At 40.9% G+C, this 26707-nt stretch overlaps 1 protein-coding gene across 1 annotated transcript in view; it reads left to right on the plus strand.

The window, feature by feature from the left end:
• Positions 1 to 24016, plus strand: part of IPO5 (importin 5) — a 41467-nt gene extending 17451 nt beyond the window's left edge. Inside the window, exons 9-26 of the mRNA XM_047755932.1 lie at positions 473 to 560; positions 2669 to 2775; positions 6091 to 6215; positions 6313 to 6402; positions 6493 to 6666; positions 9248 to 9466; positions 10524 to 10607; positions 11686 to 11818; positions 11908 to 12029; positions 14358 to 14454; positions 15968 to 16140; positions 17019 to 17130; positions 17218 to 17273; positions 18308 to 18430; positions 20021 to 20240; positions 20784 to 21012; positions 22484 to 22625; positions 23255 to 24016. Coding sequence (XP_047611888.1) covers positions 473 to 560; positions 2669 to 2775; positions 6091 to 6215; positions 6313 to 6402; positions 6493 to 6666; positions 9248 to 9466; positions 10524 to 10607; positions 11686 to 11818; positions 11908 to 12029; positions 14358 to 14454; positions 15968 to 16140; positions 17019 to 17130; positions 17218 to 17273; positions 18308 to 18430; positions 20021 to 20240; positions 20784 to 21012; positions 22484 to 22625; positions 23255 to 23341 — 2381 coding nt within the window. The 3' untranslated portion in view covers positions 23342 to 24016. The remainder of the gene's footprint in view (positions 1 to 472; positions 561 to 2668; positions 2776 to 6090; positions 6216 to 6312; positions 6403 to 6492; positions 6667 to 9247; positions 9467 to 10523; positions 10608 to 11685; positions 11819 to 11907; positions 12030 to 14357; positions 14455 to 15967; positions 16141 to 17018; positions 17131 to 17217; positions 17274 to 18307; positions 18431 to 20020; positions 20241 to 20783; positions 21013 to 22483; positions 22626 to 23254) is intronic.
• The last annotated feature ends 2691 nt before the right edge of the window (positions 24017 to 26707 follow it).

The raw sequence follows: 26707 nt of genomic DNA on the forward strand, positions 1-26707 counted from the left end.
ATGCTGTGAAGTAATTCGGATGAGATCCACGTGTTGAGAAAAAAGCAAGTTGCCAGAGTCTCTATGTGGTCATACAATTTATTATGTAAAAATAAAATCTTGGGATAGCATTATGTGTTACATATAGATACAGAAGCCTGTAGTTCAAGTGCAGAGACAGTTGGGTAATGACAAACATTGATTTTATTGTGGTGCTTTCATTGAAGAGGGCGCAATAGGATTTGGGAGACTGTAGTGTTTTGTTATCCTTAATGTTACTTCTTTAAAAGAACAAGATCTAAAGCCAGCGTGACAAAAAAGTAAAAATTTAAAAAGCTAGGTTTTGGGGACATAGGCAGACAATTTTTTGGTTTTACTCTTAGAGGCAAAGTAAATCTGCATTTTTTATTTCTTTAAAGTTTTGTTAGTCGATGGTGATGTGACAAAATTAAAGAGTCATAGTCTTCCGGTATGAAACAGTTGTGTACTTTAGTTCCTCAGATGTTAGCAATGATGGTTGACCTTGAAGAGGACGAGGACTGGGCAAATGCAGACGAACTAGAAGACGATGATTTTGACAGGTAATCGCACACATCAAGTACTGTGTGGTGGTTCCTTGACAGAATAGAGCAAGGTCCACTTGTGGTTGCCAAGGGCCAGGAGGAGGGATTGGAATGGATGGGGAGTTTGGGGTTAATAGCACCGGGAACTAGATCTAGTCACTTGTGATGGAACATGATGGAGAATAATGTGAGAAAAAGAACATAAATATATATATATGTGTGTGTGTGTGTGTGTGTGTGTTTGACCGGGTCACTTTGCTGTACAGCAGCAATTGACAGAACATTGTAAATCAACTATAACGGAAAAAATAAAAATCATTAAAAAAAAAAAAAGGCCAGAGCAAGGTCATGGGCAGTGAGAACTTAAGGTTACACAGCCTATCTCATGCCCACACTATTCTGTAAATCTGGAGTTCAGCTTCTAAGTTTGGAATATGGGATGTTTAAGCTTTGTGTATTTTTCTGTTTCAAATTTTGTAAATATTTATTTTTAATAAAGTAGCAATCTTTTCTGTCCCATCTTACTCTAAATTTCCTTTAAGAATTTTTTTGCATATTTTCTAAAATCTATATAAAGAAGCTTTATTGTGATAAATGCCTTTATATGTGTAGATCTTGACTTAGAATGATTGTTTCAGCAAATTCCCTATATTTTTCCCATATAACGCAGTTGAAGTTTAGGGTAGGGAGGAGGCATTGCTGGTGAGATTTGTACGCAGGGAACACAGTTAACACTGAAAATCGTATTTCAATTGTTTCAGCTTAGTAGGTACCCATGAATACAAATTCCTACGGAAAAGTCCACCAGAGTCTGTATTGACTGTGAAGTAATGATAATGGCCCCTTGCATATATGCACATATGACATGTAGCACTTGAGAGCTACTGTTTTAATTGATTGTTTCAGTGGCCGTAAAGGTCTGTTTACCATGCTGTAGATGCAGGAATGGAGAGGGAGAGTGAGCCGTTTGTCCAGCGTTGTATCACCAGTTGGTAGACCGGGGTTAGTACCATTTCTCTAATTCTGCCCAGGGCATCATACTGCTTTGCCTTCTTTTCTTAAAAAGAGCTGAAATTCTTTCCCTGAAAGACTGGTAGTTGGTATAAGCTACTATAACAGATATTAGATATAATTAGAGATATTCGATGTATGCAATATGTATTATAGTTTTGAAGGTTACTCCTCTTATTAAAAATGACTAATTTCGGGCCTAAATACTGTTTCGAAGTATATGGAAGTATTCCTTCCCTGGGAAGTACCTCGTGGGGCTGAAGAGCAGATGGGGCTCCGATCAGGTTTCCTTTCCCTGGTTCAGTTACTGTAATGTGCTGTTACCTGGCCTTGAATTTGCTCTGTAAAAGGTACTTAAATTTATGTGGTGTCTGAAGCTGTTATTTCTGGACCACATGAATAGATTTTACCTGTGAGTAAATAGGGCATAAATATATTTTCAAGATCAGTTTAAATTGAAGAGCCCGTCCTAAAGGTCATAGTTTCAGTTTCTAGTTTGGCCTTCGCAAAACAGTTAAAGATTATGGACACAACAGATTCACTGCTGATCTTGCAATTCCAGAACAGAATAAAGGTGAAACGGCTTTACACCTAAATTTCATCAGTTTTCAGTGAAAAAACTAGAATTGAGTATGACCTATGCATCATTGTTTGCAGCCCAGTTTTCACCCCGTAAAGATGAGGAAGCTCACAGCAAGAAGAAAATCAGAAACAGGCTCAGCTCCCTTTGCTGTTTTCTATGTTCTGTCCACTGACAAATTTAAAGAATATATTTCCAGGAAATGAGATACACAAGGCTCCCCTAGATACTGCCTAGCCCTCTTGAGTCCTGAAAGTGTCAGAAGCTAAGTTTTGTAACCAGTGAGTGTTGTGTGTGGGGAGAGGGAAAAGTCTTGAAAGAACAGATTCAGACATAAGATTTTCAACCATGGTGAGGCATGATAAAGATGTTATCCCCTCCCCCTTTCTTTCACGCCAGGGTTTTAACCCACACCTTTATTCATAAGAAAGACTGCTTGCATTACTCTCTTTCAGTCTTAGTTTAATAGCATGTTTAGAACTATGTCTGTGTAGTATGTTTTGCATATGTTGATCATACTGGGTTTTGTGTGTAGCAATGCGGTTGCTGGTGAGAGTGCTCTGGACAGAATGGCTTGTGGACTCGGTGGAAAGCTTGTCCTGCCGATGATCAAGGAACACATCATGCAGATGCTTCAGAATCGTAAGCCATTATCTCTTTCAAATGCTGCGGTAGTGGAGCGCGGCTTTCCAAATCTTAAATCCTTTTTTTGGTCTTTTTTTTTTTTTTTTTTTTTTAATGAGGCCGCACCCAAGGCATTTGGAAGTTCCCAGGCTAGGGGCTGAATCAGAGCTGCAGCTGCTGACCTACACCACAGCTCACAGCAGCCCACTGAATGAGGCCAAGGATCAAACCCGCGTCCTTATGGATACTAGCTGTTCTTCACTACGGAGCCACAACTGGAACTCCCCAAATCTTAAACTCTTTAACAGATGCTTGGACTGTGTCTAAAAGATAATCTTTGCCTTTTTTCTGTGTTTAACTTATTTACATATTGATAAAATTCTATTTAGTCTTTTTTTTTCCTTTGGCTTCACCCAGAGCATGTGGAAGTTTCCGGGCTAGGGAGCAAAACTGTGCCACAGCAATGAGATCCTTAATCACTGGGCCACCAGGGAACTCCTATTTAGTCATCTTTAGAACCACTCAATCTTATTCTTAAGAATATTCTTTCCTCAATACTGCCTTCTGTAGAATTGGCTTCAATATATAGGAGGAAATTAAAATTTTAAGGAAAATGGACAGATTTACTTCTTTTGCAGAAATATCTAAATCTGAATTTAAATAAGACATCATTACTTGAACGTTTATAAAATATTAGCATTATTTGATTCATATAGTCATCCTTCATCTAATGTCCTTTGTTTTTTTTCCTTTTTTTTAAAGGGCCACACCTATGGCATATGGAAGTTCACCGGCTAGAGGTTGAATCAGAACTGTAGCTGCCAGCCTACGCCACAGCCACAGCAATGGCAGATCCAAGCCATGTCTGTGACCTACATCACAGCTCATGGCAATGTTAGATCCTTAACCCACTGAGCAGAGCCAGGGATCAAACCTGCGTCCATGGACACTAGTTGGGTTCGTTTCCGCTGAGCCACAACAGGAACTCATGATGTCCTTTATTTTTAAAAGACATCTAGTATAATTAGAAGAAAAGCCACTTTCACATTTCTTATTTCTTTCACATTTCATATTCCTAACAAATACTCAGTCATTTGTTAGCCTTGTACCTACAAATTATATCAATACCCAGAATTGTTATTGATTTTTGTCTTTTTAATTACCAAGTTAATATGCTTGATGTTTTTTAAAAACTTGAATACAGAAATGCATAACCTAAAAGTCCCCTCACTTAGATTCTGAGGTGGCCACTGTTAGCAGTTCCGAGGCTTTTCCCTGACCTCGTTTATGCCGTTGTTTTTCATGTGAACACAGCGTGCAAACGTCAGGCTTACGTTAAGATTTTCTCCACAATGTCTGGTCACCACATGAGTGGTCCGCTGTTCCCCACTAAGTCTTAAGCGTTTTGTTGATAACAAGTGTTGCTACTACAAACCCTCTTCTACAGAGATCCTGGCTTCCTCATATGAACATTCGTATTGCATACATCGCAAGAGATAGACTTTTGAGGGCCAAACCCTTGACTTGAGGTCTGAAAGTGGTGAAAGGAAGCAACAGAATACCAGCTTCACGTGAAAGTGAATTACCGAGAACTCCAGCCCTTACGGTTTTTGCCTACCTCCTCTTTATCCTTTAAGATTCTTATTTATGCTGAAAGGCATGGCCTAAATCATTATCCCTTTTGTGATGTGATTTTACATTTGGGTCTTGAGTAATAGTTCCCACCTTCTTTTACCCCCTGAATTTTGAGGCTCTTTTCCCCCAAAGGGGTGGAAACAGCATTGTAGGTTCCTCAATCTATAAGAGCTACTAGACAGAATCTAGCTTTTCCTTCCTTAAGGTGAAGAAGGTAAAGCCCAGAGGCATTGAAGGTTACACAGTGCCAGCTTCCTGTTCTCAGGACTCCTGAACACTCACTGAGGATCCCAGCGTGCTTCTGTTTTTGTGGGTTTTATCCATCTTTGCTGTTTTAGAAATTAAATATTTTTAAATGGCATTAAGACCATAACATGTTAACAGAAGACGACGTTTTTCGTGAAGGATGACTTTTTTCCAAAACAAAAAATTAGAACGGGAAGGGCATTTTTATAACTATCTTAGATATAGCTGAATTTGTATCTGCTCCTGCATTCATTCTTTTGATATTTCACACATGCTGTAATCCCCAGAATGCTACATTGTCCCCTCAAAATGAGACTGAAAGCAAAGTATTATTAGAATAATTTTGACCTTGTGGACCTCCTGAATGTATCGCAGGAAACCCCAGGGTTCTTGGGCCCCACTTTGAGAACCAGTGCTGTACACAGACTCCCTCCTGCTCCTTATATTCATGTGTCTCTTTGTTCCGCAAGGGAATGTGGAGCTGCCTAAAGGGCATAGTAATGCAGTAAATAGAAATCTTTTGAAATGAGAGTCAAGGAAATTATATAGTAGTATAGGATACGAAGATCAGTAATGTAAACATTGCTCAGCTCATACTTTATTAACCTGAAGGCAAATAGCTATTACTAATATTGGAATACAAATATTAAGGTTCTTTCAGAGCCATTTACCTTATCATTACAGACAAAGTCTTTAAAGCCAACATCTTGGAGTTCCTGTCATGGCTCAGTGGTTAACAAATCCGACTAGGAACCATGAGGTTCAATCCCTGGCCTCGCTCAGTGGGTTAAGGATCCGGTCTTGCTGTGAGCTGTGATGTAGGTCACAGAAGCGGTTCGGATCCCGAGTTGCTGTGGCTCTGGCGCAGGCTGACAGCTACAGCTCTGATTAGACCCCTAGCCTGGGAACCTCCATATGCCACAGGAGCAACCCTAGAAAAGGCAAAAAGACACACACACACACACACACACACACACACACATACATGCGGGAGCAACCCTAGAAAAGGCAAAAAGACACACACACACACATGCGTGCACACACCTTTTCTCCTTGGCTTTTTTTCTTTTTAAAGACATGTGACCATGGAGATGATTAAATGTCTGTTCAGTAAACAGCAGTGTGTGACAGGAGATCCATGTATTGATTGCTTATAGTAAGTTTTGAGGAAGAACATCTCCAATTTTAGGTAATTAATATAAATACTGATAAGCTCTTTGCTTCCACATTTGCCTTTTAACTTTCAGAATAGAAGTGCCTGTGTGACATAACCACTATGGCAATGAAGTGATCCAGCCAGGCTTTTACTATTTTTCCAATTAATAAATGTGTACAAAAATCTTTATTATTTTTCTCCAAATAAGGAGAAGAACTTTTTGATACTGTGACTCCCTGGATGACATGGTTGTAGTATCTAATTGCTGCTCCTTCCTGTGTAATTCTGTTCCGTAGCTGACTGGAAGTATCGCCATGCAGGATTGATGGCCTTATCCGCCATTGGCGAGGGCTGCCACCAGCAAATGGAAGGGATTCTGAATGAGATAGTCAATTTTGTTTTGCTCTTTCTTCAGGATCCTGTAAGTTCCAGTAGATATTTAATTTGTAATGACTGCCGTAGTTTCACAGGGGATCTATTGTGTTTAGTAATACAAACAACAAACACTTATATTTCAGCACCCCAGAGTGAGGTATGCAGCCTGCAATGCCGTGGGACAGATGGCTACAGATTTTGCACCTGGTTTCCAAAAGAAATTCCACGAGAAGGTAAGTAACATGTCTGCAAACACTCAAATCAAACTTGTAGGAAGCGGGGTGGCATTTCAAAGTGTCTGTGTGTGTGATTTCATTTCACAGGTGATTGCAGCACTGCTGCAGACCATGGAAGACCAAGGCAACCAGCGGGTGCAGGCCCACGCAGCCGCTGCTCTCATTAACTTCACTGAGGACTGTCCCAAGTCGCTGCTTATTCCCTATTTAGATAATTTGGTGAAACATCTGCATTCCATCATGGTGCTTAAACTTCAAGAGGTAAGTTTTAAAACCTAATAAGCTCCCTGTTTATGGAGATTAATACAGATTAATTGGATGGGTAAAACCTAGAAAAAAGAGGGACTTTGAACACAGCCATAAAGAAGAGAAAGGGAGTTCCTGTTGTGGCTCCAGCGGTTAACAAACCCGACTAGCATCCATGAGGACGTGGGTTCAACCCCTGGCCTCACTCAGTGGGTTAAGGATCCGGCATTGCCAGGAGCTATGGTGTAGGTCGCAGACACGGCTCAGATCCCGAGTTGATGTGGGTGTGGCATAGGCTGGCGGCTGTAGCTCCAAATGGACCCCTATCCTGGGACCCTCCATATGCCATGGGTGTGGCCCTAAAATACAAAAAGACCAAAAAAAAAGAGAAAGTTAGAAGGAAGCCATTCTGTTCTAAGTAGAATAATTCAGGCTTGGCCAGAGAATGGACCAATAATAGACTTGGGAAAGGTTTGGCCTAAGGGTTAGGTAAAAGCAGCGTGTGAATTGCCTGGGAAGAAAAGCAGAGTTATTTTGACCTCTGATGTTGGTAGATTTGGAAGAACCATTTTGTTAATTGCTCTAAGAAATCGTGGTAACATGATTGTAGGAAGTTAGCATGGCAGCAATGTGAGGCATAAACAAAAATGGGGAAGCGTTAAGGCCAGACCGTCACATGATCATTTTCAGGGAGCTTGGATGGTAATAGTGGAAACTGGAGGGAAGGGTGATGCCTGTTTCTTAGAAAACATGAGCTGTTTCTGCCAGTTGGAAAAAAAAAAAAAAAAGAGAAGGAAGCAGAATGTGTTGAGTGTTCTTTAACCTGGGTGACGGAAAAGATGTAAAAAGGAATATATCCTTTTTGCTTTAAATATATGTTGACTTCTTAACGTCTGGCCACATAAATAGAAGATGATTTATCATTTATGTAAGAGGCAAGTTCAAAACAAATGAATGAGGTCAGTTAGCCACGTGAGAAAGAGAGATGCAGGAAAGAAAGGCAAAGATTGAAACCCAGTTTGTTGTCAAGTACAATGAAAAATTTCTACTATAAAATGAAATTAACAAAAAGGACATGCAAAACAAAAGCCTTTTTTACTATTTAACAGACAGTTACTGTCAAATTGCTATGAAAATTTCTTAACACTCAGGTTTTTTTTACTCATCATGAACTGGTAGCAGTTCATAAACTACACTTTGCCTGGTGCTGGCCCCAAAGAGAACAGGTGGGAAGATGAGAAACACAGTGTCTCAGAAGACAAAGAACAGGGTGCTCAGTGTCCGATGACAGCAGGCTAAGAACATGAGTGTATCTGGAGACAGAGCTAGACCCAAGTTGAAGGCAGATTAGGTAGGTTAATTGATTAAATCGGGAATAGATGGATCAGATGTGACTTTCCGTAAAGGGCTGAATCTGTATAGCTTTCCCTTCCCCTCCCCTCCCCTCGGGGCCAGTATGTGAGATACTTACAAGACCCAAGGAAGGAGTTGCTAAGAGGGGGTCTGGAGGAGGGTATGTATGTGAGTGAGGCCTGTGCGAAGAGAGGGTAGCCATGGAAGGAAGGACATTCCTTTGAGACCAGAGGCCAGTCCTGACATTAAACACAGCAGACCCTGAGCTGCAGAAGAGGAAGGGAATGAGGTAACCTCCTAAAGGTGTATTGGCACTCTCGGAACGAGGAGAAAGCTCTGTCAAGATTGTCTGTGGTTAATGGGGGAATGAAGAGCATCTGGAGTAGTTACTGGGTCAGGTACTCATGTGAAAACACAAGGAATTACAGGATAATGTTGTCAGGTGACAGCACGGGCCCGCTGCAAATGCCCAGTAGGGTTTTCCTAGGAAGTCAGAGAATACCACTGATCTTCAGTGCGGGAGGAGGGACCATCTCCTCTGCCTCAGCAGGCAGGAGAAAGAGAGGGCACCTCTCTGTGGTGTCCTTGGCGGTACCTTTTTGGGAGAGTAAGATTAGAAGATACAGGAATGGGAGTTCCCGTCATGGCACAGCAAAAACGAACCCCACTAGGAACCCTAAGGACGCAGGTTCAATCCCTGGCCTTGCTCAGTGGGTTAAGGATCCAGCATTGCCGTGAGCTGTGGTGTAGGTCGCAGATGCAGCTCGGATCCTGCATTGCTGTGGCTGTGGTGTAGGCAGGCAGCTACATTTCCAATTCGCCCCCTAGCCTGGGAACCTCCATATGCCCCAGGTGCGGCCCTACAAAAAGATACAGGAATGGACCATAAAGTGAATTTTCTCAATGACAGGCGGCACCAGAGATGTAGGAGGTAGCGGGAATAAATGAGTAAGACTAAGGTTGTTAGATAACAAAAATTTTAAGGGGAGTCATTTGTGCTCCAGAACTAGCTGTGCTTTGAGATGAAGCAGAAGTGAGTAAGGAGCTCAGTGGTAACAGGAGAGCACATTACCCAGAGAGTTCACTGGGGATTCTTAAATTTGCCCCAAGACTTACAGTCTCCACTCTGGCTGCCGGAGCGGGGGCTCAGCTTGCAATTTCAGAGAAGCACTTGGGAACTTGCGGGGAGTGTTTCTTCTGGGTTCTCATTTGTGTGATTGATGTTGTGTCTTCCTTCTCCCAGTTGATTCAGAAAGGCACCAAATTGGTTTTGGAACAAGTTGTGACGTCTATCGCATCAGTTGCAGATACTGCAGAAGAAAAATTTGTCCCCTACTATGACTTATTTATGCCGTCACTGAAGCACATTGTTGAGAATGCAGTTCAAAAGGAACTCCGGCTTCTCAGAGGGAAAACTATTGAATGCATCAGCCTCATTGGTCTGGCTGTTGGGAAGGAGAAAGTAAGTGACATGTAGAATGTTGAGTTCACTGTGTATAATTTGGCTAAGGAGGCATTAGGGTACAGAGGGTTTTTCCTTCTGATGAATGGTATTCGGGAGTCTTTTTTTATCTTACTTCAATTTGTATATGAATTGTTGCCTTCCTTTCTCAATAATGTGAAGGTTCCATGATGCCTTTGAAACCTTCCCTTTTCCTTCCCACATGTCCAATCTGTCTCTGTGGAGGCTTGTGGAGTTTAATTAAGACCCACATGTTCCATTTTACATTTAAACATGGGCGTGGCAACGTTCTAGTTGCTTTCTTGTTAGTCCAGAAAGCATCAATGTCCTAAGAGAGAAATTGATATGCATACAGCTCTTCAGAAAACAGTTAGCAAGGACCATTGGCCAGTGTGTTTTTCTTCTCACCCAGCATCTCAGAGCTGTCCAAGCTAATCCAAGCAAACCCTAAAGAAGTTCCTCTGTCATCCACCCCTCACGTTGATTCTCAGAGCTGTCAAGGTAGAACCTTTCTGTCTGGTCTCTTCCAAACCAGCATTGTTATCATCTTAGAAACTTTTCAGGGAGACTCTGAGACCCTAACCAGTAAAACATTTTTTTATGTTCCACATCCAATATTTTTGCCTTCAAACTATATTGAAACACTGCCTGTTTACATACAGTGAAGATTGCCAGAACTACACAGTGAGTTAAATGAAAACCATACAGTTCGATGGAGCAATCTAAAATTGTCTTTCCGGATTTGGATTTTGTTTTTACTGCTGGAAATACATAAGCCATGAACCAAAATTTGATGCCACTAGAACTGTCTTTATCGTAGTTCATTTTAACTGTTGTTGGACAACGTATTTTTCTAGAAAGAGCGCTAAGTCCGTTGCAACATAAATGAGAATTTTTCAGTATGTTACCTTATCTGGGTTATAAGCCGTGTGGGAAATGTGATAGATTTGAGGGGGAAGGTTTTATTACTACACAAGAAACAGAATTGGGTGGTAGTAGTGCCATTGATCCGATATATACACATAACGAGTGTTTTCTCCTGAATGTTTCCTTCCAGTTCATGCAGGATGCATCAGATGTGATGCAGCTCCTACTGAAGACCCAGACGGACTTCAGTGACATGGAAGACGATGACCCTCAGGTGAGGCAGCCTCGCATGCTCCCCTTCAGGCCCTCAGGGCTTGCAGATAGCCTAGGGTTAAATGGACTTCAGAAAGAAATGGAGGAATTTGTTTCTTGCGCTATCAACCCCTGGTTTGGGGGACATTCTTCACTAGTTTTCCTTCTGCTCTGTTCGTCATTTTCTCCTTGGTCCATTGTAGGCTACTCCTCTTCTGACTAGAGTGGTGCTGTTGGGGTTCTGTCTTCCTAGGCTCTTAGCATCTCCTCCCTCCCCTGGAGCAGTGTGGTCCAGACATGGCTTCAGTTTTCCTCCATGTGCTTGTGACTTCAGACGTGTCGCTGCGTTCAGGGTTTGCTCATCCAAGCCCTTAGTGGACACTTGCCGTTTGGGCCCTTTGGGTACCACATGACTTCCCTCCCCCATCAAAAGAAAAAAATACAGAAACCCAACAATGTTGGAACACCTTGTGCTCTCCTCTCTCTGTGAACAAACATCCCGCTAGCTTAGAAAGAGGCCTCCCTGCTCCACCTGGCTGACTCCTGCCCGACTCCTGCCCGTATTCCACAGCCAGTGCAAGTCTTGGTGGTGGGTTCCTAGGACGCTGTTGTAATAACATTGTAAATGTCGTAATCTTAGTGATTGATATTCACAATGCTCACTGTATAGTGAGCATTTAATAAATAGTTGCTTTGTTTTTGTGTTTGGGGGGGGTTGTTTGGCTGTTTGGTTGGGTTTCTTTTGTCTTTTTAGGGCTGCTCCTGTGGCATATGGAAGTTCCCAGACCCAGGGGTCAAATCAGAGGTGCAGCTGCCGGCCTCCACACAGCCACAGCAAAGCCCGATGCGAGCTGTGTCTGCTACAGAAATTAGGAAAAATGAGATATGGTCGTCCTTCTCTTTTGCCTCACCCGTTGCCTGAATCCCATTGTAGAGTTCATAGTAATATTTCATTGTTTGCCTTAGAAAATGCACTTAATGCTTAAAGAGCCATGAACATAAAACATTGTTTCCACGAAACTGGGAAGTGGCTTTATGATATCTTATTTACCCTTTTTTTTTAATCAGTTTTAATTTAATTTTAATTTTTTTTTCTGCAGATCTCTTATATGATCTCAGCATGGGCCAGAATGTGCAAAATCCTTGGAAAGGAATTTCAGCAGTACCTCCCAGTGGTCATGGGGCCTTTAATGAAGACAGCTTCAATTAAGCCTGAAGTAGCCCTTTTAGATAGTAGGTGTCTGCATGAGGATATAGCAGTTGTAGAATTTCTCTCTCTGTTATTATTTCTAACATGAACTTGCTTGCTTCTTTGTTAATAGCCCAAGACATGGAAAACATGAGTGATGATGATGGTTGGGAATTTGTGAACCTTGGAGATCAGCAAAGTTTTGGTATTAAAACTGCAGGACTTGAAGAAAAGTCAACTGCTTGTCAGATGCTGGTAAGTAATCATAATGTTTACCGAACTTTGCTTTATAGCTTTTTTCTTTTTTCGTCTTTTTAGGGTCACACCCGAGGCGTATGGAGGTTTCCAGGCTAGGGGTCGAATTGGAGCTGCAGCTGCCGGCCTGCACCACAGCCACAGCAACACCAGATCCTTAACCCACTGAGCAAGGCCATGGATTGAACCCCTATCCTCATGGATACTAGTCGGGAAATCCTACATACATGACGGGAGTCCTACATACAGCTTCGTATAATAGCTGTATTTCATAAGTGCCGAATGTTATTTTGAAGACCCAGGAATATATTCTTTAGGAAATAAAATGTAGAAGGTAGAGGTTTTCTCACCCAACATTTCCATGTACAGATTTCCATCCTGAAGAAATCAGGTGGGTAAAACCTTTCATTACCAGTTTTTAATAACAAATTAATATCTTGAATGCCTGTTGTTAGGAAGATGATCAGTAGTTTCTGTGCCCTGGTGTATTACACAGCTGGTAGAAAGCTACCTGAGGGTGAGGATTTTTGTCTATGCTTAGTTTAGTAAGTAAATGGAAAGGAAATTTTTTTGATATACACATGTATGTGTTTATTGCATTTTTTAAAAAATTGTAGTTGACTTGCAATATTATGTTAGTTTTGGATATACAGCACAGCAGTTCAGTTGTGTATGTTTATATACAAATTATATAATATGGTTTATTATATAATATTGAGTATTGTTCCCTGTGCTGTACAGCAAGGAACAGTTTTGAATGAGCAGAACTGTGCTTATGGTATTGCAACGAAATTGGTATGATTTCATTGTGTAAATAAAAACTTAGACTTGGTAGGAAAATCAGAATGTTTACAGTGATTATCTCTTGTGATATTATGGGAGGGTCTTTTTGAATTTCCTCTTTTTTTTTTTTTTTTTGTCATTTTGCCTTTTCTAGGGCTGCTCCCGCGGCATATGGAGGTTCCCAGGCTAGGGGTCCAATTGGAACTGTAGCCACTGGCCTACGCCACAGCCACAGCAACTCGGGATCTGAGCCACGTTTGCGACCTACACCACAGCTCACGGCAACACTGGATCCTTAACCCACTGAGCAAGGCCAGGGATCAAACCTGCAACCTCACGGTTCCTAGTCGGATTCGTTAACCACTGTGCCACGACAGGAACTCTGAGTTTCCTTTTTTTTTTTTTTTTTTTTAAACCTATTTATGGTCCAGGAATTTCCATATGCTCAGGTATGGCTGTAAAAAGGATAAAACAAAAAAACCAAACCTTTGTGAGCATATGTTGCAGACAGTGAGGGATTTTTTTCTTTTTTTTTTTAACAAGTAGAATTAAGAGATTATGTTAACACAGCATTGTAAATGAACTATGCTTCAATTAAACAATAAATTTTTTGAAAAGAGAACATGGTATGTTACAAACTTAGCAGTTAAGTAAGCCTAAATAAAAATTAATGTCTTAAATTTTACTTTGTATTAATAAAGCATTGTGTTTTCTAATTCATTTAAACACATATTTCTTGAACTTACTCTTTTTTTTTTTTTTGGTCTTTGTAGGGGCACAACCACAGCATGTGGTGGTTCCCAGGCTAGGGGTCGAATCAGAGCTACAGCTGCCAGCCTATGCCACAGCCACAGCAACACCAGATCCAAGCCACCACATCTGCAACCCTACACCACAGCTCACGGCAACGCCAGATCCTTAACCCTGAGCAAGGCCAGAGATCGAACCCAAAACCTCATGGTTCCTAGTCGGATTCATTTCCACTGTGCCATGACAGGAACTCCTAGATTTTTTTTACTATTCTCTCTCAACTCGAGAACAAATACAAGTGTAACATCTTTAAACAGAATTACCAAATTTTTTAATACAGTGAAAGATAATAAAGTTTTTTTCTGTTTCACTATTGAAATTTTTTTAAAAAATCAAAATAACATAAGCCTATTTGCTGCAGATTTACAAAAGTGGTATGCTGTGATTGAGTTTTCAGGTTTTTTAAAAATAAGTTTAGTTTGCCTTCATTAAGTCATGTTTATTGTCGAAGTACTTTCAGAGTGCTGAAGCTTTTGCAAAATTCTCCCACACACAGAATATGAATATGAAATATTTCACCTTTTGAATGACAGTATGTGCTACAGTCGTCTCATGGCGCTTCCCCATTTTGCAATTCATTTAGTTAAAAGATAATTTGATGGTCCTGCATGGAAATTTAAATGTAGTTTTGACACAGCATTCTGTGATCCTTGTGGATTTGTAGTTTATTAATGAGTATTATTAAGACACAAAAATTAACAGATCTTGATTTCTCTTCCAATATTTTGATTTCAGGTTTGCTATGCTAAGGAGTTAAAAGAAGGCTTTGTGGAGTACACCGAACAAGTTGTCAAACTCATGGTCCCTCTACTGAAATTTTATTTCCACGATGATATCCTATAATTTTTGAATGGCAAACATTTCTAGATTTACCTAAATCGTAGGTGGCTCAAGTATTAGACTTTGTGCCAACTGGCATGTACGTTACCAGTGTTGTCTTTGCACTGGCAGTGGCTTCAGGTTATGAACTTGGTTCTTTGCAGGTGACTTTGTTTCACTTGTGCCACAAACATGAAGAAGAAGATGTCAGCCGTCCTCTAGTTGACGATTCTCTTGGAGCACTGAAGGGTTTTCTGGATCGATGTTTTAATAGCAAGTGTTTATAATCGTATGTAATTGCTACGTTCCCTAAGTGTCTTTGGTGATGTTAAGAAACACCTTTTTTGGAGTTCCCGTCGTGGCCCAGTGGTTAACGAACCCAACTAGGATCCATGAGGACATGGGTTCGATCCCTGGCTTTGCTCAGTGGGTTAAGGATCCAGCATTGCCACGAGCTGTGGTGTAGGTTGCAGAAGTGGCTTGGATCCCACGTTGCTGTGGCTGTGGTGTAGGCCGGCGGCTGTAGCTCCTATTTGACCCTTCGCCTGGGAACTTCCATATGCTATGGGTGCGGCCCTAAAAAAAACAAAAAAGAAACACCTTTTGTCATAGGTTAGAGACCAGGTGATAGTGAACTTTCTATAGCTCATTTCAAGTGTGGACAGCACCCTTGCGGAGAAACGTCCTGGTAAATCTGCTATAACAGTTTTCCTCCTCAGTCTAATTGTGGTAGCAATTATTATATATAGGTACATTTTCATAGATGGATACTCAAAGGACAGCTCAATGGAGTGGAAGAGCCTGGCCCCAAAGCCAGCTCTGTCCGATCTCAGAGCCCCTTCGTTGTAGTTCCTCGTGCAGTGCCCTGCAGTAGGTAGCATCCTTTACAGATGATGGCTTTTGCCCAGCTTTTGTTCCATAAAGCCTGAGAAAGAGTAGAATTATTATTTTTTTCTCCTTTAAACATGGATTTATTTTTTAACTAATGAATTTTATTACATTTATAGTTGTAAGAATAGAATTATTTTTAAGAGGAAGTCTCAAGACCTTGTTTTAGAAATGGTATTAAATAGGGGGAGGCAACTTTAATCTTTATTGAAAACTGAAAAGGCTAATTCAGGAAGAGCTCCTCGGGTGTTTCCTTAGTAAAGTCATTGCTTCAGTTGCATTTGTTAGAAACATGTATTAGAATAAGCACATCTTGAGACACACTGTGAGAGTCCCAGATCTTTTCACAGTTATTTTTACGGTTGGGGATTAGACTTGAGCATTCATTCCTGTTATGTTGTAGGTGATGGAAAAGACAGGTGGTACGTCTTAGGGGTAGAGAGACTGTCTTCATACACAGGTTGTGTTTGAGACAAGCTCTGGATAGCAGGCTTAGATAAACAGAAGTTGCCTAGCATTTCTGTTTACTCACTGGGCACTTCAGCATTTAAGTAAGCCAAATGATAGAACAGTCTGGAGGATAGTGATTACACTAAGCTCACCTCAGGGTTGTGAGTATGTTTCCTTAACAATAAAACGTGTTCGAGTGGCAGCCGCAGAATCCATGCCTCTTCTCCTGGAATGTGCAAGAGTCCGTGGTCCTGAGTATCTCACACAGATGTGGCATTTCATGTGTGATGCTCTAATCAAGGCCATTGGCACAGAACCAGATTCAGATGTCCTCTCAGAAATAATGCATTCCTTTGCAAAGGTAAATATTTTTCTCTTTCAAAAATATGTATAAGATTGTGTGTTCGTTCTATAACAGATGATCTCCCTGTTCAATTTTTTTGTTTTAATATTTCAGTGGCTTTTCTTTTTTGTTTTTTTTTTTCCTAAGAGTAGTTACTCTTGTGTTCTGGTCTTGATGACTTTCCATCATCATTTACCTAGTAATCCAAGGACAGAAGCTTGAGTATCAGCCCCAAGTCATGTCTAGTTTCTGTTGTGTTCTCTCTCCCTAATCCTCTGGTTTCCCCCATTGCCTTACCTCTTCTTGTCGGTTTACTCCAGAAGCCAGCCTTTCCCTCCCAGGTTTATTACCCTTTTCTCAAGCACTAACTTGCTCTTTAAGTCACTCCCCTTCCCCATATTCTTGCTCATCCCCGTTGCTCACAGCTCCACAGCTTGCTCCACAATTGAGTTTAAAAATTCTTCAGCATCTTTATTTGTCCCCATTTACACTCCTGAAGTTCACATGTTCTTCTGTTTTTCCAAAGAACACGTGCTTCCATTGCCTTTCCTCTTAGTTCCTCCGCTGTAATGCAGGCTTACCCCTTCTCCAATGCCGCCTTTGTACAGAGCATGCCTGTGGTCATTGAGCTCCTTAGAAGCTGGTTAGTCTTTTTCAGCTTAGCATAATTCCTGGCACTTAAGGCATGCTCAGGACATGTTTAAAGGAAAAATAGTTTCTAAATTCTCTTTAAAATCTGGCATGGCAGCAAACCCTTATTTAATCATTAAGCTTCCAGGGTACTGAGTTATGTTAATTTTTCTCATGCTTCCATGTGATTCTTAAGGGAGTTTAACTTTTGACTCCAAAAACATTTAAATCTTACGAGTTGCTTTCTTTCCTCCACCTCATTGTAGTGCATTGAAGTCATGGGAGACGGTTGCCTTAATAATGAACACTTTGAAGAGTTGGGAGGTATATTGAAAGCTAAACTAGAAGAACATTTCAAAAATCAAGAATTGCGGCAAGGTAGGTTTCCCATGCTTTTATTTGCTAAAGTAATCCTTGACCATTTTGGCGACCATTTAAAAAGACATTTATTTGGGTGTGTTTTAGTTAAAAGACAAGATGAAGACTATGATGAACAGGTGGAAGAATCACTACAAGATGAGGTAAATTACTCCCTTTAGAACTTAATTTACATGGCCATTTGCATCTGCAGGATTTGTAAGTGCTTGAGTTTCTAATTCACCTGACTTCCCATAAGATATATTTATCCATAATCTTGAGCAGAAGAATCTGACATGTCTTTCACTTATTAGAGAATAAGTAATTTGAAATTAGCCGATTTGTGTTTTGGGTGCTGTGTGTGCATTTTGTTGCAATAACTCATGTATGGAAGTGCTTTTGCATTCACCTCGAATTTCATTCTACACGCTCCTCACAGCAGCCATTTGTATTTGGTGGTGCTTCCCCATTTTAAAGAGGGGTGAACCCCAAGTCAGGTGTTAAATAACTGCTTAGAGCCACACTGTTGACAACCTTGGACTTAAGGCCAGAGCTTCCTCTGTCAGCTGTCTTTCCACTGGAATTACACAGATTTCCTTGTAAATAGTGTGTCTGCAGTGGTTGACCCACTTTTCACCGTGTTGCTCAACTCTCACCGACAAACTGCCTCACACCAGCAGACATTTTCAGCCGTGTATTTAGGGTCTGGACTCGGTAGCGTGTAGCCATCTGGATGTACGTGCAGCTCATCCCAGCCCTCTGCAGGTGGTCACACCTGACATAGACCTTGTTGCCAGGGGTGAGGTGTTGTAAGTAACTAACCCCCACACCTCCCCACCACTCTACTCCAAAATGAGAAATGATCTTGCAGAATACGAGAACAGTTACTCAAGTAAAAATGCTTCTGCTTCAGGACTTTGAAATAATTTGTCAACCATACATTTTCAAAATATGTTCCAAGAGAAGAAGTACTTGCAGTAAATGCAGTACTCGCCACACGCCTTTCTTTCCTAAGGCAGGCAAGACATGACACCCGTTACTGGGGGGACCTCAGTTTCTGTGCGGACTCTTGCTCTGTCCTTAAGAAAGTGATGAGAAATTTAATTTTCTACTCTTAGGTGTTTCGTAATAAATGTTACTGTTCATAGGAGTGGAGATACTTTTTAATACATATGGGTATGTATGTGTTTTATTTTAGGATGATAATGATGTTTATATTCTGACCAAAGTGTCAGACATTTTACACTCAATATTCAGTAGCTACAAGGAAAAAGTGTTACCATGGTTTGAACAGCTGCTTCCGTTAATCGTCAACCTAATTGTAAGTGTTATCTCCCTTTGACAGTTATTTTGGGTTTTTTTATTTATTTTTTTATTACTCAAATGAATTTATCACATCTGTATGACAGTTGTTTTAGACAGTTGACCTGGGAATCTTCCTTACAGCTTTTGAAAACTTTCACTTTCAAGTTAAAATGGATCTTAGAAATCGTAACGCTTTTCTACTCTACAGCTTTAATTTACCAAGTTTATTGCATCGCCCTGGATATTTTCTCACTCAGTATATGCTTGAAGTTTGCTAATTAGGTTTTCCATAGATTAATTTATAATACATTCTAAAGAATACAAGTGGTTTTTAATTATTTCAGATTATCTATACCCTGCTAAATTAACAGAAACAAAAATGGTTACAGTTTTGTGGGTTTGTTTTTGTTTTTTAGTAGACCCTGGAAAATTCAGTTAGGATCCTTGTTATGTACAACCAGCAATCATAGATTTAAAACGTATTATAGGAATTCCCGTTATGGCGCAGCAGACACAAATCCAACTAGGAACCATGAGGTTGCGGGCTTGATCCCTGGCCTCACTCAGTGGGTTAAGGATCTGGCATTGCCATGAGCTGTGGTGTAGGTCAGAGACTCGGCTCGGATCTGGCGTTGCTGTTGCTGTGGCTCTGGTTTAGGCGGCAGCTGTAGCTCTGATTAGACCCCTAGCCTGGGAACTTCTGTATGCCATGGGCGCGGCCCTAAAAAGACAAAAAAATAAATAAGTAAAAATAAAATGTATTATAAATTAAAAATGATCATCATCAGATGTTTATCTTTCTTTTGGATTTCCATTTTGTGTTTTATGATATTGAGTACAGTACTTTAAAAAAAATAAACTTTTAATCTTAGAATAATTTTAAATTTACAGAAAAGTTACAAAAGATAGTACCGAGTGTTCTCCAATACCTTTCTTAGTGTCTCCTATTGTAACTTTTTTTTTTAGTGTAGTGCTTTTTTTCAAATGATTTAGGCACATATGATGTTCTGTTGAGTTGGTAATATAAAGTTAAATCTGCAGCTTTAACTATTGTTTCTGCTTTTTTAGGGCCATACTCTTTGCATATGGAAGTTCCCAGGCCAGGGTTCAAATCAAAGCTACAGCTGCCAGCCTACACCACAGTCACAGCAACACAGGATCCTTAACCCATTGAGCGAGGCCAGGGATCGAAGCCACATTCTCATGGATGCTAGTTGGGCTCATTTCTGCTGCGCCACAACAGGAACTCTGAACTATGGTGGTTTTTTTAAACACAGCATTGCTGTTACCTTATTTGTAAAGTATACATATATATACACACACAAATATATATACATGGTGGCTGCTGCTGCCAATTCTTGGTACTTGGTAATGTCAGCATGTGAGATTCTGTGACAAATCACACAAGTCTTTTAAATCTAATCAGTACTTTATCAAATCTTGGTAGTAGTTTGAGGGTTGCTACTCACAAGAAGAGATTGTTACTATTTTTCATTGCCCGAATCAGGAATATCCAGGTGAGATGACAGTCTGTAGGGAATGTTTATTTCTGTATAGTCTTGGTGTCCGCCAGTCCTCAAAGCTAAAAGGACTGTCTCTCTCGTAGTGTCCACACAGACCATGGCCAGACCGACAGTGGGGATTGTGCATCTTCGATGATGTCGTAGAACACTGTAGTCCAGCCTCATTTAAATACGCAGAGTATTTCTTAAGGCCGATGCTGCAGTACGTGTGTGACAGCAGCCCAGAAGTCAGGCAGGCGGCTGCGTATGGCCTCGGCGTCATGGCACAGTATGGCGGAGACAACTACCGTCCTTTCTGCACAGGTGCGTGTGCTTATTTGGTTACATGCATGTGTAACCCTGTTGCCCCCACCCTGTTTCCTTTCCCAGGCCCCAAGCATGATACCCTGGCTCTTCTCTTCCCCCTTTTCACACACCTCGTCCATAGCATTTAGGGACTCACCATCCTCATTCTCATAGGGATGGAAATGAAATCAGCTTGGAACCAGAGCCTCCTCTCCCTGGGTCCAGGGCACAGTCCTTGGGGTTTGGGGGTGTACTTTTAAGGCGTACTGGGGTCCCTGTGAGTTGAGCACAGGTGTCTAGCTAGGCAGCTTCTAAAAGGTTAAGTACGCCGCAGTGATCGGGGCGTAAACCTGTAAGTGAGTAGCGCATGGGTGCCCCTGGCTGCATGGGGCACTCTCCCTTCCCCGTGGCTCTGAGTCTGCAGCCAGGAAAACACAACACGCCGTGCACTTGCACGTCCCCTCAGTGTAATCCACAACTGAACCAACGGTAAAAGGAATTCTTTCTGATCATCCGCGTGAAAATGTGGGGCTTGGACCTTTTTTCAAATGTGTATTTTAGAAGCCCTTCCGCTGCTGGTAAGAGTTATTCAGTCTGCTGATTCTAAGACCAAAGAAAATGTCAACGCTACAGAGAACTGCATCTCGGCAGTGGGGAAGATTATGAAGTTCAAGCCTGACTGTGTGAACGTGGAAGAAGTCCTGCCACATTGGCTATCTTGGCTTCCACTACATGAGGATAAAGAAGAAGCTGTTCAGACTTTCAATTATTTGTGCGACCTGATTGAAAGGTAAGGGGACAGGGAGACCGTCTTACCTGCCCCTTCATGTAACAGTGATGCTTGCTGTGCTCAGCCCTCGGGCATATAGGTTATAATGATGTTGCCTTTATAAATCAGGGTAAGATGTTGTGTCACAGTTAAGACTGCCTTATAATCAGATCTAGTGGTGAGTTATTCTTTATGGAATTAGGCTCAACAGATGTGGCATTGTAGAACTCTTTTTTTTTTTTTCTCCTTTCTTTGGTCTGCATGGCATGTGGAAATTTCCAGGACAGGGTTCAAACCAGCACCACGGCAGCAACCTGAGCTGCTGCAGTGACAACACCAGATCCTTAACCCGCTCGTGCCTCCCCACTCACTCATCAGCTTTCTTGGGATGTAACTGACATACCGTTTATTAGTAGAATGGGATCAAAGGACATTGTTTGTACTGTTATTTGGCCCTTTGAAATACTGGTATTTTTCTTTGGATTCAAAGATCAGTGGTATAAGGGAAATATACCAGATAGTCAGTCAAGATCTGGCCCTGGACTCCCGGCATCATTAATGCTATTTTGTGCCTGTGAGTATGTCTAAGTCTAAGAATCGCAACAAGCTGGAGGCTCTAGAAGCTATCAGATCAAAGATGTCTTCTGTGGTGGTCTCTTGTTTCAAGTTCATGCTTCCCTGGACTTGGACAGATCAGGGCCCTGTCACTATGAATTACTACTTTTAGTTCATGAATAAATCCGAAGGCTGCAACCACTCATCTGGAGTTTGAAGAAATAGGCTAATGGCTATATTCCTTCATACCAGTTTAAGTTCTTGTTCATACAAATACTGCGAGTCTTCCCACTGAGAACATCCATTAAGGAACATAACAGCCATTCTGGATACTTCTTACCTGTTCCTGACCCAGAAGAGACCAGTTTTTCATCATGCTGTTTAATCATCCTCCTCGAAAGTAATTCTGGCACCTTCTTAGTGAAAGACTGGAATTCTAATTAAATTCACCCTTAGGCTTCTTCCATTAAACTTGACTGGTGTTTATTTCCCAGTTTGCATTTGAAATGCCCACATCTTTTGAATTCAGATTTGTTCTAGAAACCATTTTGTAGTAAATAAAGTTTGTGTTAAGAAACTATTATTCTTAGTACTATGTTGGGTTTTTTTGTTTCTTTATTCCTAGTAAGTCACCAGTCATTTATAAATCACTTAGAGCATCTGTTGTTTGGCCCTTAAAGTAGCCAGGAACCATGAGCCAAGTTGGGGGGTTTTGTGGGTTTTGGTTTCTTCATAATTTACATGGGAAGAGACTGAAAAGCTAATGATTAAAATTGGCTAGTTTTCCTCCTGAACTTAAAAGGCAGTTGATTTTAGCGAGTGCAAAACCATTGTGTAAAGAACAGTTAGTGCTGGGAGGTGGGTGGAGCAAAGTGTGAGTGCTTGAGTGATTTCTTCAAATGGTTTTCATGTATAATGGTTTTCTTCCTTTCGTCAGTAATCACCCGATTGTTCTTGGCCCCAACAATACCAATCTGCCCAAAATATTCAGCATAATTGCAGAAGGAGAGATGCATGAGGCAATTAAACATGAAGATCCTTGTGCCAAACGTCTGGCTAATGTAGTTCGCCAGGTACAGGTAAGCCACTTTGGTTACACTGGAGAAGAGGAACCACAAGAGCTCTGGTTTTGGTTTTGGTTTGTTTTTTCATCTTCTTCTTTGTCAGAAGAAGGAAATACAAATCCATCGAATTTCATTTTCATATTCTCTAGCCATCACGTCTCAAATGGATTATACTTAATATAATTTACTCATATGTTCTCATTATTTATTGAAACTAAAACCTTCCTCTTAAATTGGAGGCATTTTAACTCTTCCAGTTGGTGTTTATTAGTACTTACTCATTAGGTACAAGTTTTTGAGCAGTCCATGAATGAAAAAGACAAGATTTTAATAGTAATAAGCTGTTGGTTACCAGTTTCTTCAATGACTTTTCCTACCTAAATTCATGTGTATAGATTGCTTGAAGGTGTCATCGAAAGCTAAAGTGTAACTTTATCTGTGCAGAAATGAAGACAGACTTACTATGAATGAAATAAACTTTTTAGAAATGAAAAGATTCCTTGCTTTTGCAATGATGTTCCTCAAATGAGTCTACTGGCCAGGAAGTGTTTGGGCGTGATTCCAGTCCACCTAATGATGCTTGTAAAGTGCTTCTCAGCGACCATTGCGCCGACCCTAACCCTGTGAACGTCTTCTTTCCCCAGACGTCTGGAGGCCTGTGGACTGAATGCATAGCACAGCTCAGCCCCGAGCAGCAGGCGGCCATACAGGAGCTCCTGAACTCTGCTTGAAGGGCCTTAATCCCACCACCAGAAAACCAACTCCAAATAAACATTTACCCTTTTGTTTAGGTTTCTTTGTTTTGTTTTTTGAGCAAAAGAACGGTAGAGTTGTGTGTAGGCCATTCTTCTGCAAAGCCGAAGCATCAGGACGAGACGCGCTGGGTTTCCGGATGGTGTCGAAGTGGGTTTCTCCCACACCACCCAGGACGTTCCCGTGAGCCCTGCAGTAGCACGAAGAGTATTTTTCTATTGCTATCACCCACCCGTGTGAAGGTGAAAGGGAAATACAATTAATTTTTCGCATTAGATATAAGGAAATTTAAAACACAGCAGCTTTAAGATCAGTTCCTCACCATAGATGTGTGTTACAACCAAGTTGCGCTACACCTAGTGTTACTTCTATTAATTGGAGTGTGAGTTTTTTGTAGGGTAGAAGCTTTCTACCCAGCAAAGCAGTAGATCCCCAAATTGAAAAAAAGCTGAAGAAGAAAACAACAGCATGAAGATGTTATTTTATGTCACTTTTGGTTCTTCTTCCCAAAAGGCTTTTGCAGTGACTCAGTTTGGAAAGCTTTTCAGCTTCCAGCCCTTGAATGTGAAGTGTCGTTGGCATGTCTGGCAGTAGTCTCATTCACTCCTCAATAAACAACATTGAAATACAAAAGAAGTTTGTGTAAAAATTCAGTACTGTCTGGCTTTCATTCATTTAATGTTTTTAATATGAGAATAATATTTTTTAAAATAATAACGAATTTTGTTTGCCCTTAATATCCGTGTGCAATTGAAAGTTAAAATCATTTTGTTTTTACCATCTTCCACTTGAATTTAGGCTATGATACACCTGCTGCATTCACAATTGGTGTGCAAACTTCAACCAATCGTTTTAAAGCTAGCACTGTTCCTGTTAGATAAAAAAGATTTGGCTTAGTATTTTCTTTGCAAATTGTAATTGCTATGGAGCCACACACAACTTTCAAACTTTAACTTTATGATAAGTATTATGGCTGAAATTATTTACTGATAAGTTCAGTAAAATGTGTGAATGTTTTTTTTTTGTTTATGTATTAACCTCATAGCAGTAAATGACTTGCTGTTGTTTCTTTAAATAATTTTTCTAAGAGGTCTTACTAGATTTCTGTTGAAACTCCAGTGTTAACATTTTTATAGTTTGTATTGAATTTAACCGTGATGCAAAAATGAATTTTATGCCTAGATCAGAATTTAAAATTAAAGGTTTTTTCCTTAAACGATTTGCATTACTTTATTAAAACTAAATCTGAAATGGATAGAAAGTGAATAAATTATACTTAGACGGTTTGTTTGGAAGCAAATACCCTTGGCATGTTCTTTGTTTTCAGCCCAGAAGCTTTTGTATCTGGCAGGACAAACACTGTTGAGTGACTTCTCTAGAAAAATCACTGCTTCAGTGGGTACCTGGTTTACACTTTTGTAACATGCGTGGGGAAATTTGAAGCTACTTCCTATCCTGTCTTCCTATTGGAGTGAAGATGTGGTGGGACAGCCCCTCTAATTTCATACATAGAATGCAGTTTGCAAGGCCCATTCATGGCCTGATGTCAGGCAGCTGGAGCGTTTCAGGTGTTTTGTTTCTGCTTTTTAATTACTGTTCTTAAAACATGTTTAAAACATACTGTGCCTGCCTAACTTGAGATGGACTCGTGTGGTCAGAAGATGGGTACGTGTTTTTCGGCAAGTCCGGTGTTTGCAGAGCACTGCCCTAAGCGCTCACGGCTTCCTAGCTTCCAGTTTTAATGTTCTCGAGGGAAGTCAGCGGATGTACCAGCAGAGGGATCTAAGGTCCTGAAAGAGGTAAATGGGTGCAAATCAGTCAACTTCAGACCAACTGCATTCTTCTCCAGAAGCGGGCAAACAAGTGATTGAAGTTGACTCAAGCAGGCAAGGTTGGTATTAAAGACGATGTGATGTGACCGGGAAGCCCAGGGCTCATCACTAACTTTAGCATGAACGGTTCTTTGGAATTCCTGGAGGAACCTTTTTAATGCCTCATTTTGTCTACACAGGATGAAAATTCGTGTTTTTATCCTTTTGTACCAAATTTAGTGGCTTTGCATGTCAGCCAATACTGATAAATTTATGAGTCCCAACTTACTTCTGGAGGAAAAAATAGGTGTGGCTCTTATATTTTCTGGGTATTTTGTAGCAGGATTAAGTTATGTGCACAATTGATAGGAATTTTTAGCATAACAATTTTAATGCTATAAATTTAAAAGGAAAATTATGTTAAAATGTATTTGACATTTCTCCAATGAGAGGCAACTTTATCATAACTGTAGTTGCAGTTTGACTAACAAAACCATCAGTAAATGCATAAGCAGATAAACTAGTCTCATAGATAAGGGGCTGCCTATTTACAGCGCTGTAAGTGTCGTATGTATGATTTAATCTTAAATGACTCTTTGGAATTGTAAGCAATTTGGAAGGCTAAGGGCCTAACTAAATGATTTTACTCAGTCCTGCTCCATTCTGCGTCAAGCAGTCTGGCGTAGATGTCGCTTTGTTCCTCTTAGCCCTTTTTCCCTCAAAGGGGCAGTAGCCAAAACCTACGATCGTTCGCTTTCTCAGCCCCACGAGTGTGAAGTTTTCAGAAGAAAGTGAATTATCTACAAGGAGTAGGCTTGGGTTTTTACTTCCAACAGTTGAACTTTTGACCTGGCGGCAAGGATCCGAGGCGGTCAACTCTAAAACCATCCCGGGCAGACTTCTCTCTCCCCACCCCCCAGTGCCTATAGTCCTGTTATTTGCTCGGCAATATTTGGGCATATTTTTTTCTACGTGATTCAGTGGATGACTACAATTGGAAGATAAATTATAGGTCCATTATTCATTTCAAGAAAATGAACTCCAAAGCACTGTGATAAAGTTCTGTAAAATACTGCAGAAACGGTTTTTAAAATTCCAGTTAGGGTAGCAGAATGGAAGGCCGAGGTGTATGTCCTGGTTCTGGCGCTTGCATGGTTCTTGAGCTACTCATGTCTGTCCTGACTCGCATTCAGATTGTAGTGGAAGCCAGGACCAGGGCATTTTGCGGCAGATGAGAAATTTTCCCCTCCTTCCCTTGGAGGTTTTGTTAACAAGTGGGCCTGACCGCACCTCTCGGTCTTGAGGTTCACCGGGAGGGACGCGGGTGCTGAATGGTGAAGACCCAGAGCCGGCACACTTTTTCTTTCAAGTGGACGGGGTGGTACATGGTTTAGGCTTTGCAAGCCCCCAGGTCTCCGTCACGACTGCTTAGCTTGTTTTAAACGACAGTGTGAACTACCGAATCCGGTTGGCCCTCGGTGGCTGACAGCTGATCAAAACCTTTGATGGCTTGGGTTCCAAAATCTCTGCATG

The sequence above is a fragment of the Phacochoerus africanus genome, chromosome 13, assembly GCF_016906955.1.
Source record: "Phacochoerus africanus isolate WHEZ1 chromosome 13, ROS_Pafr_v1, whole genome shotgun sequence".
Lineage (NCBI taxonomy): Eukaryota > Metazoa > Chordata > Mammalia > Artiodactyla > Suidae > Phacochoerus > Phacochoerus africanus.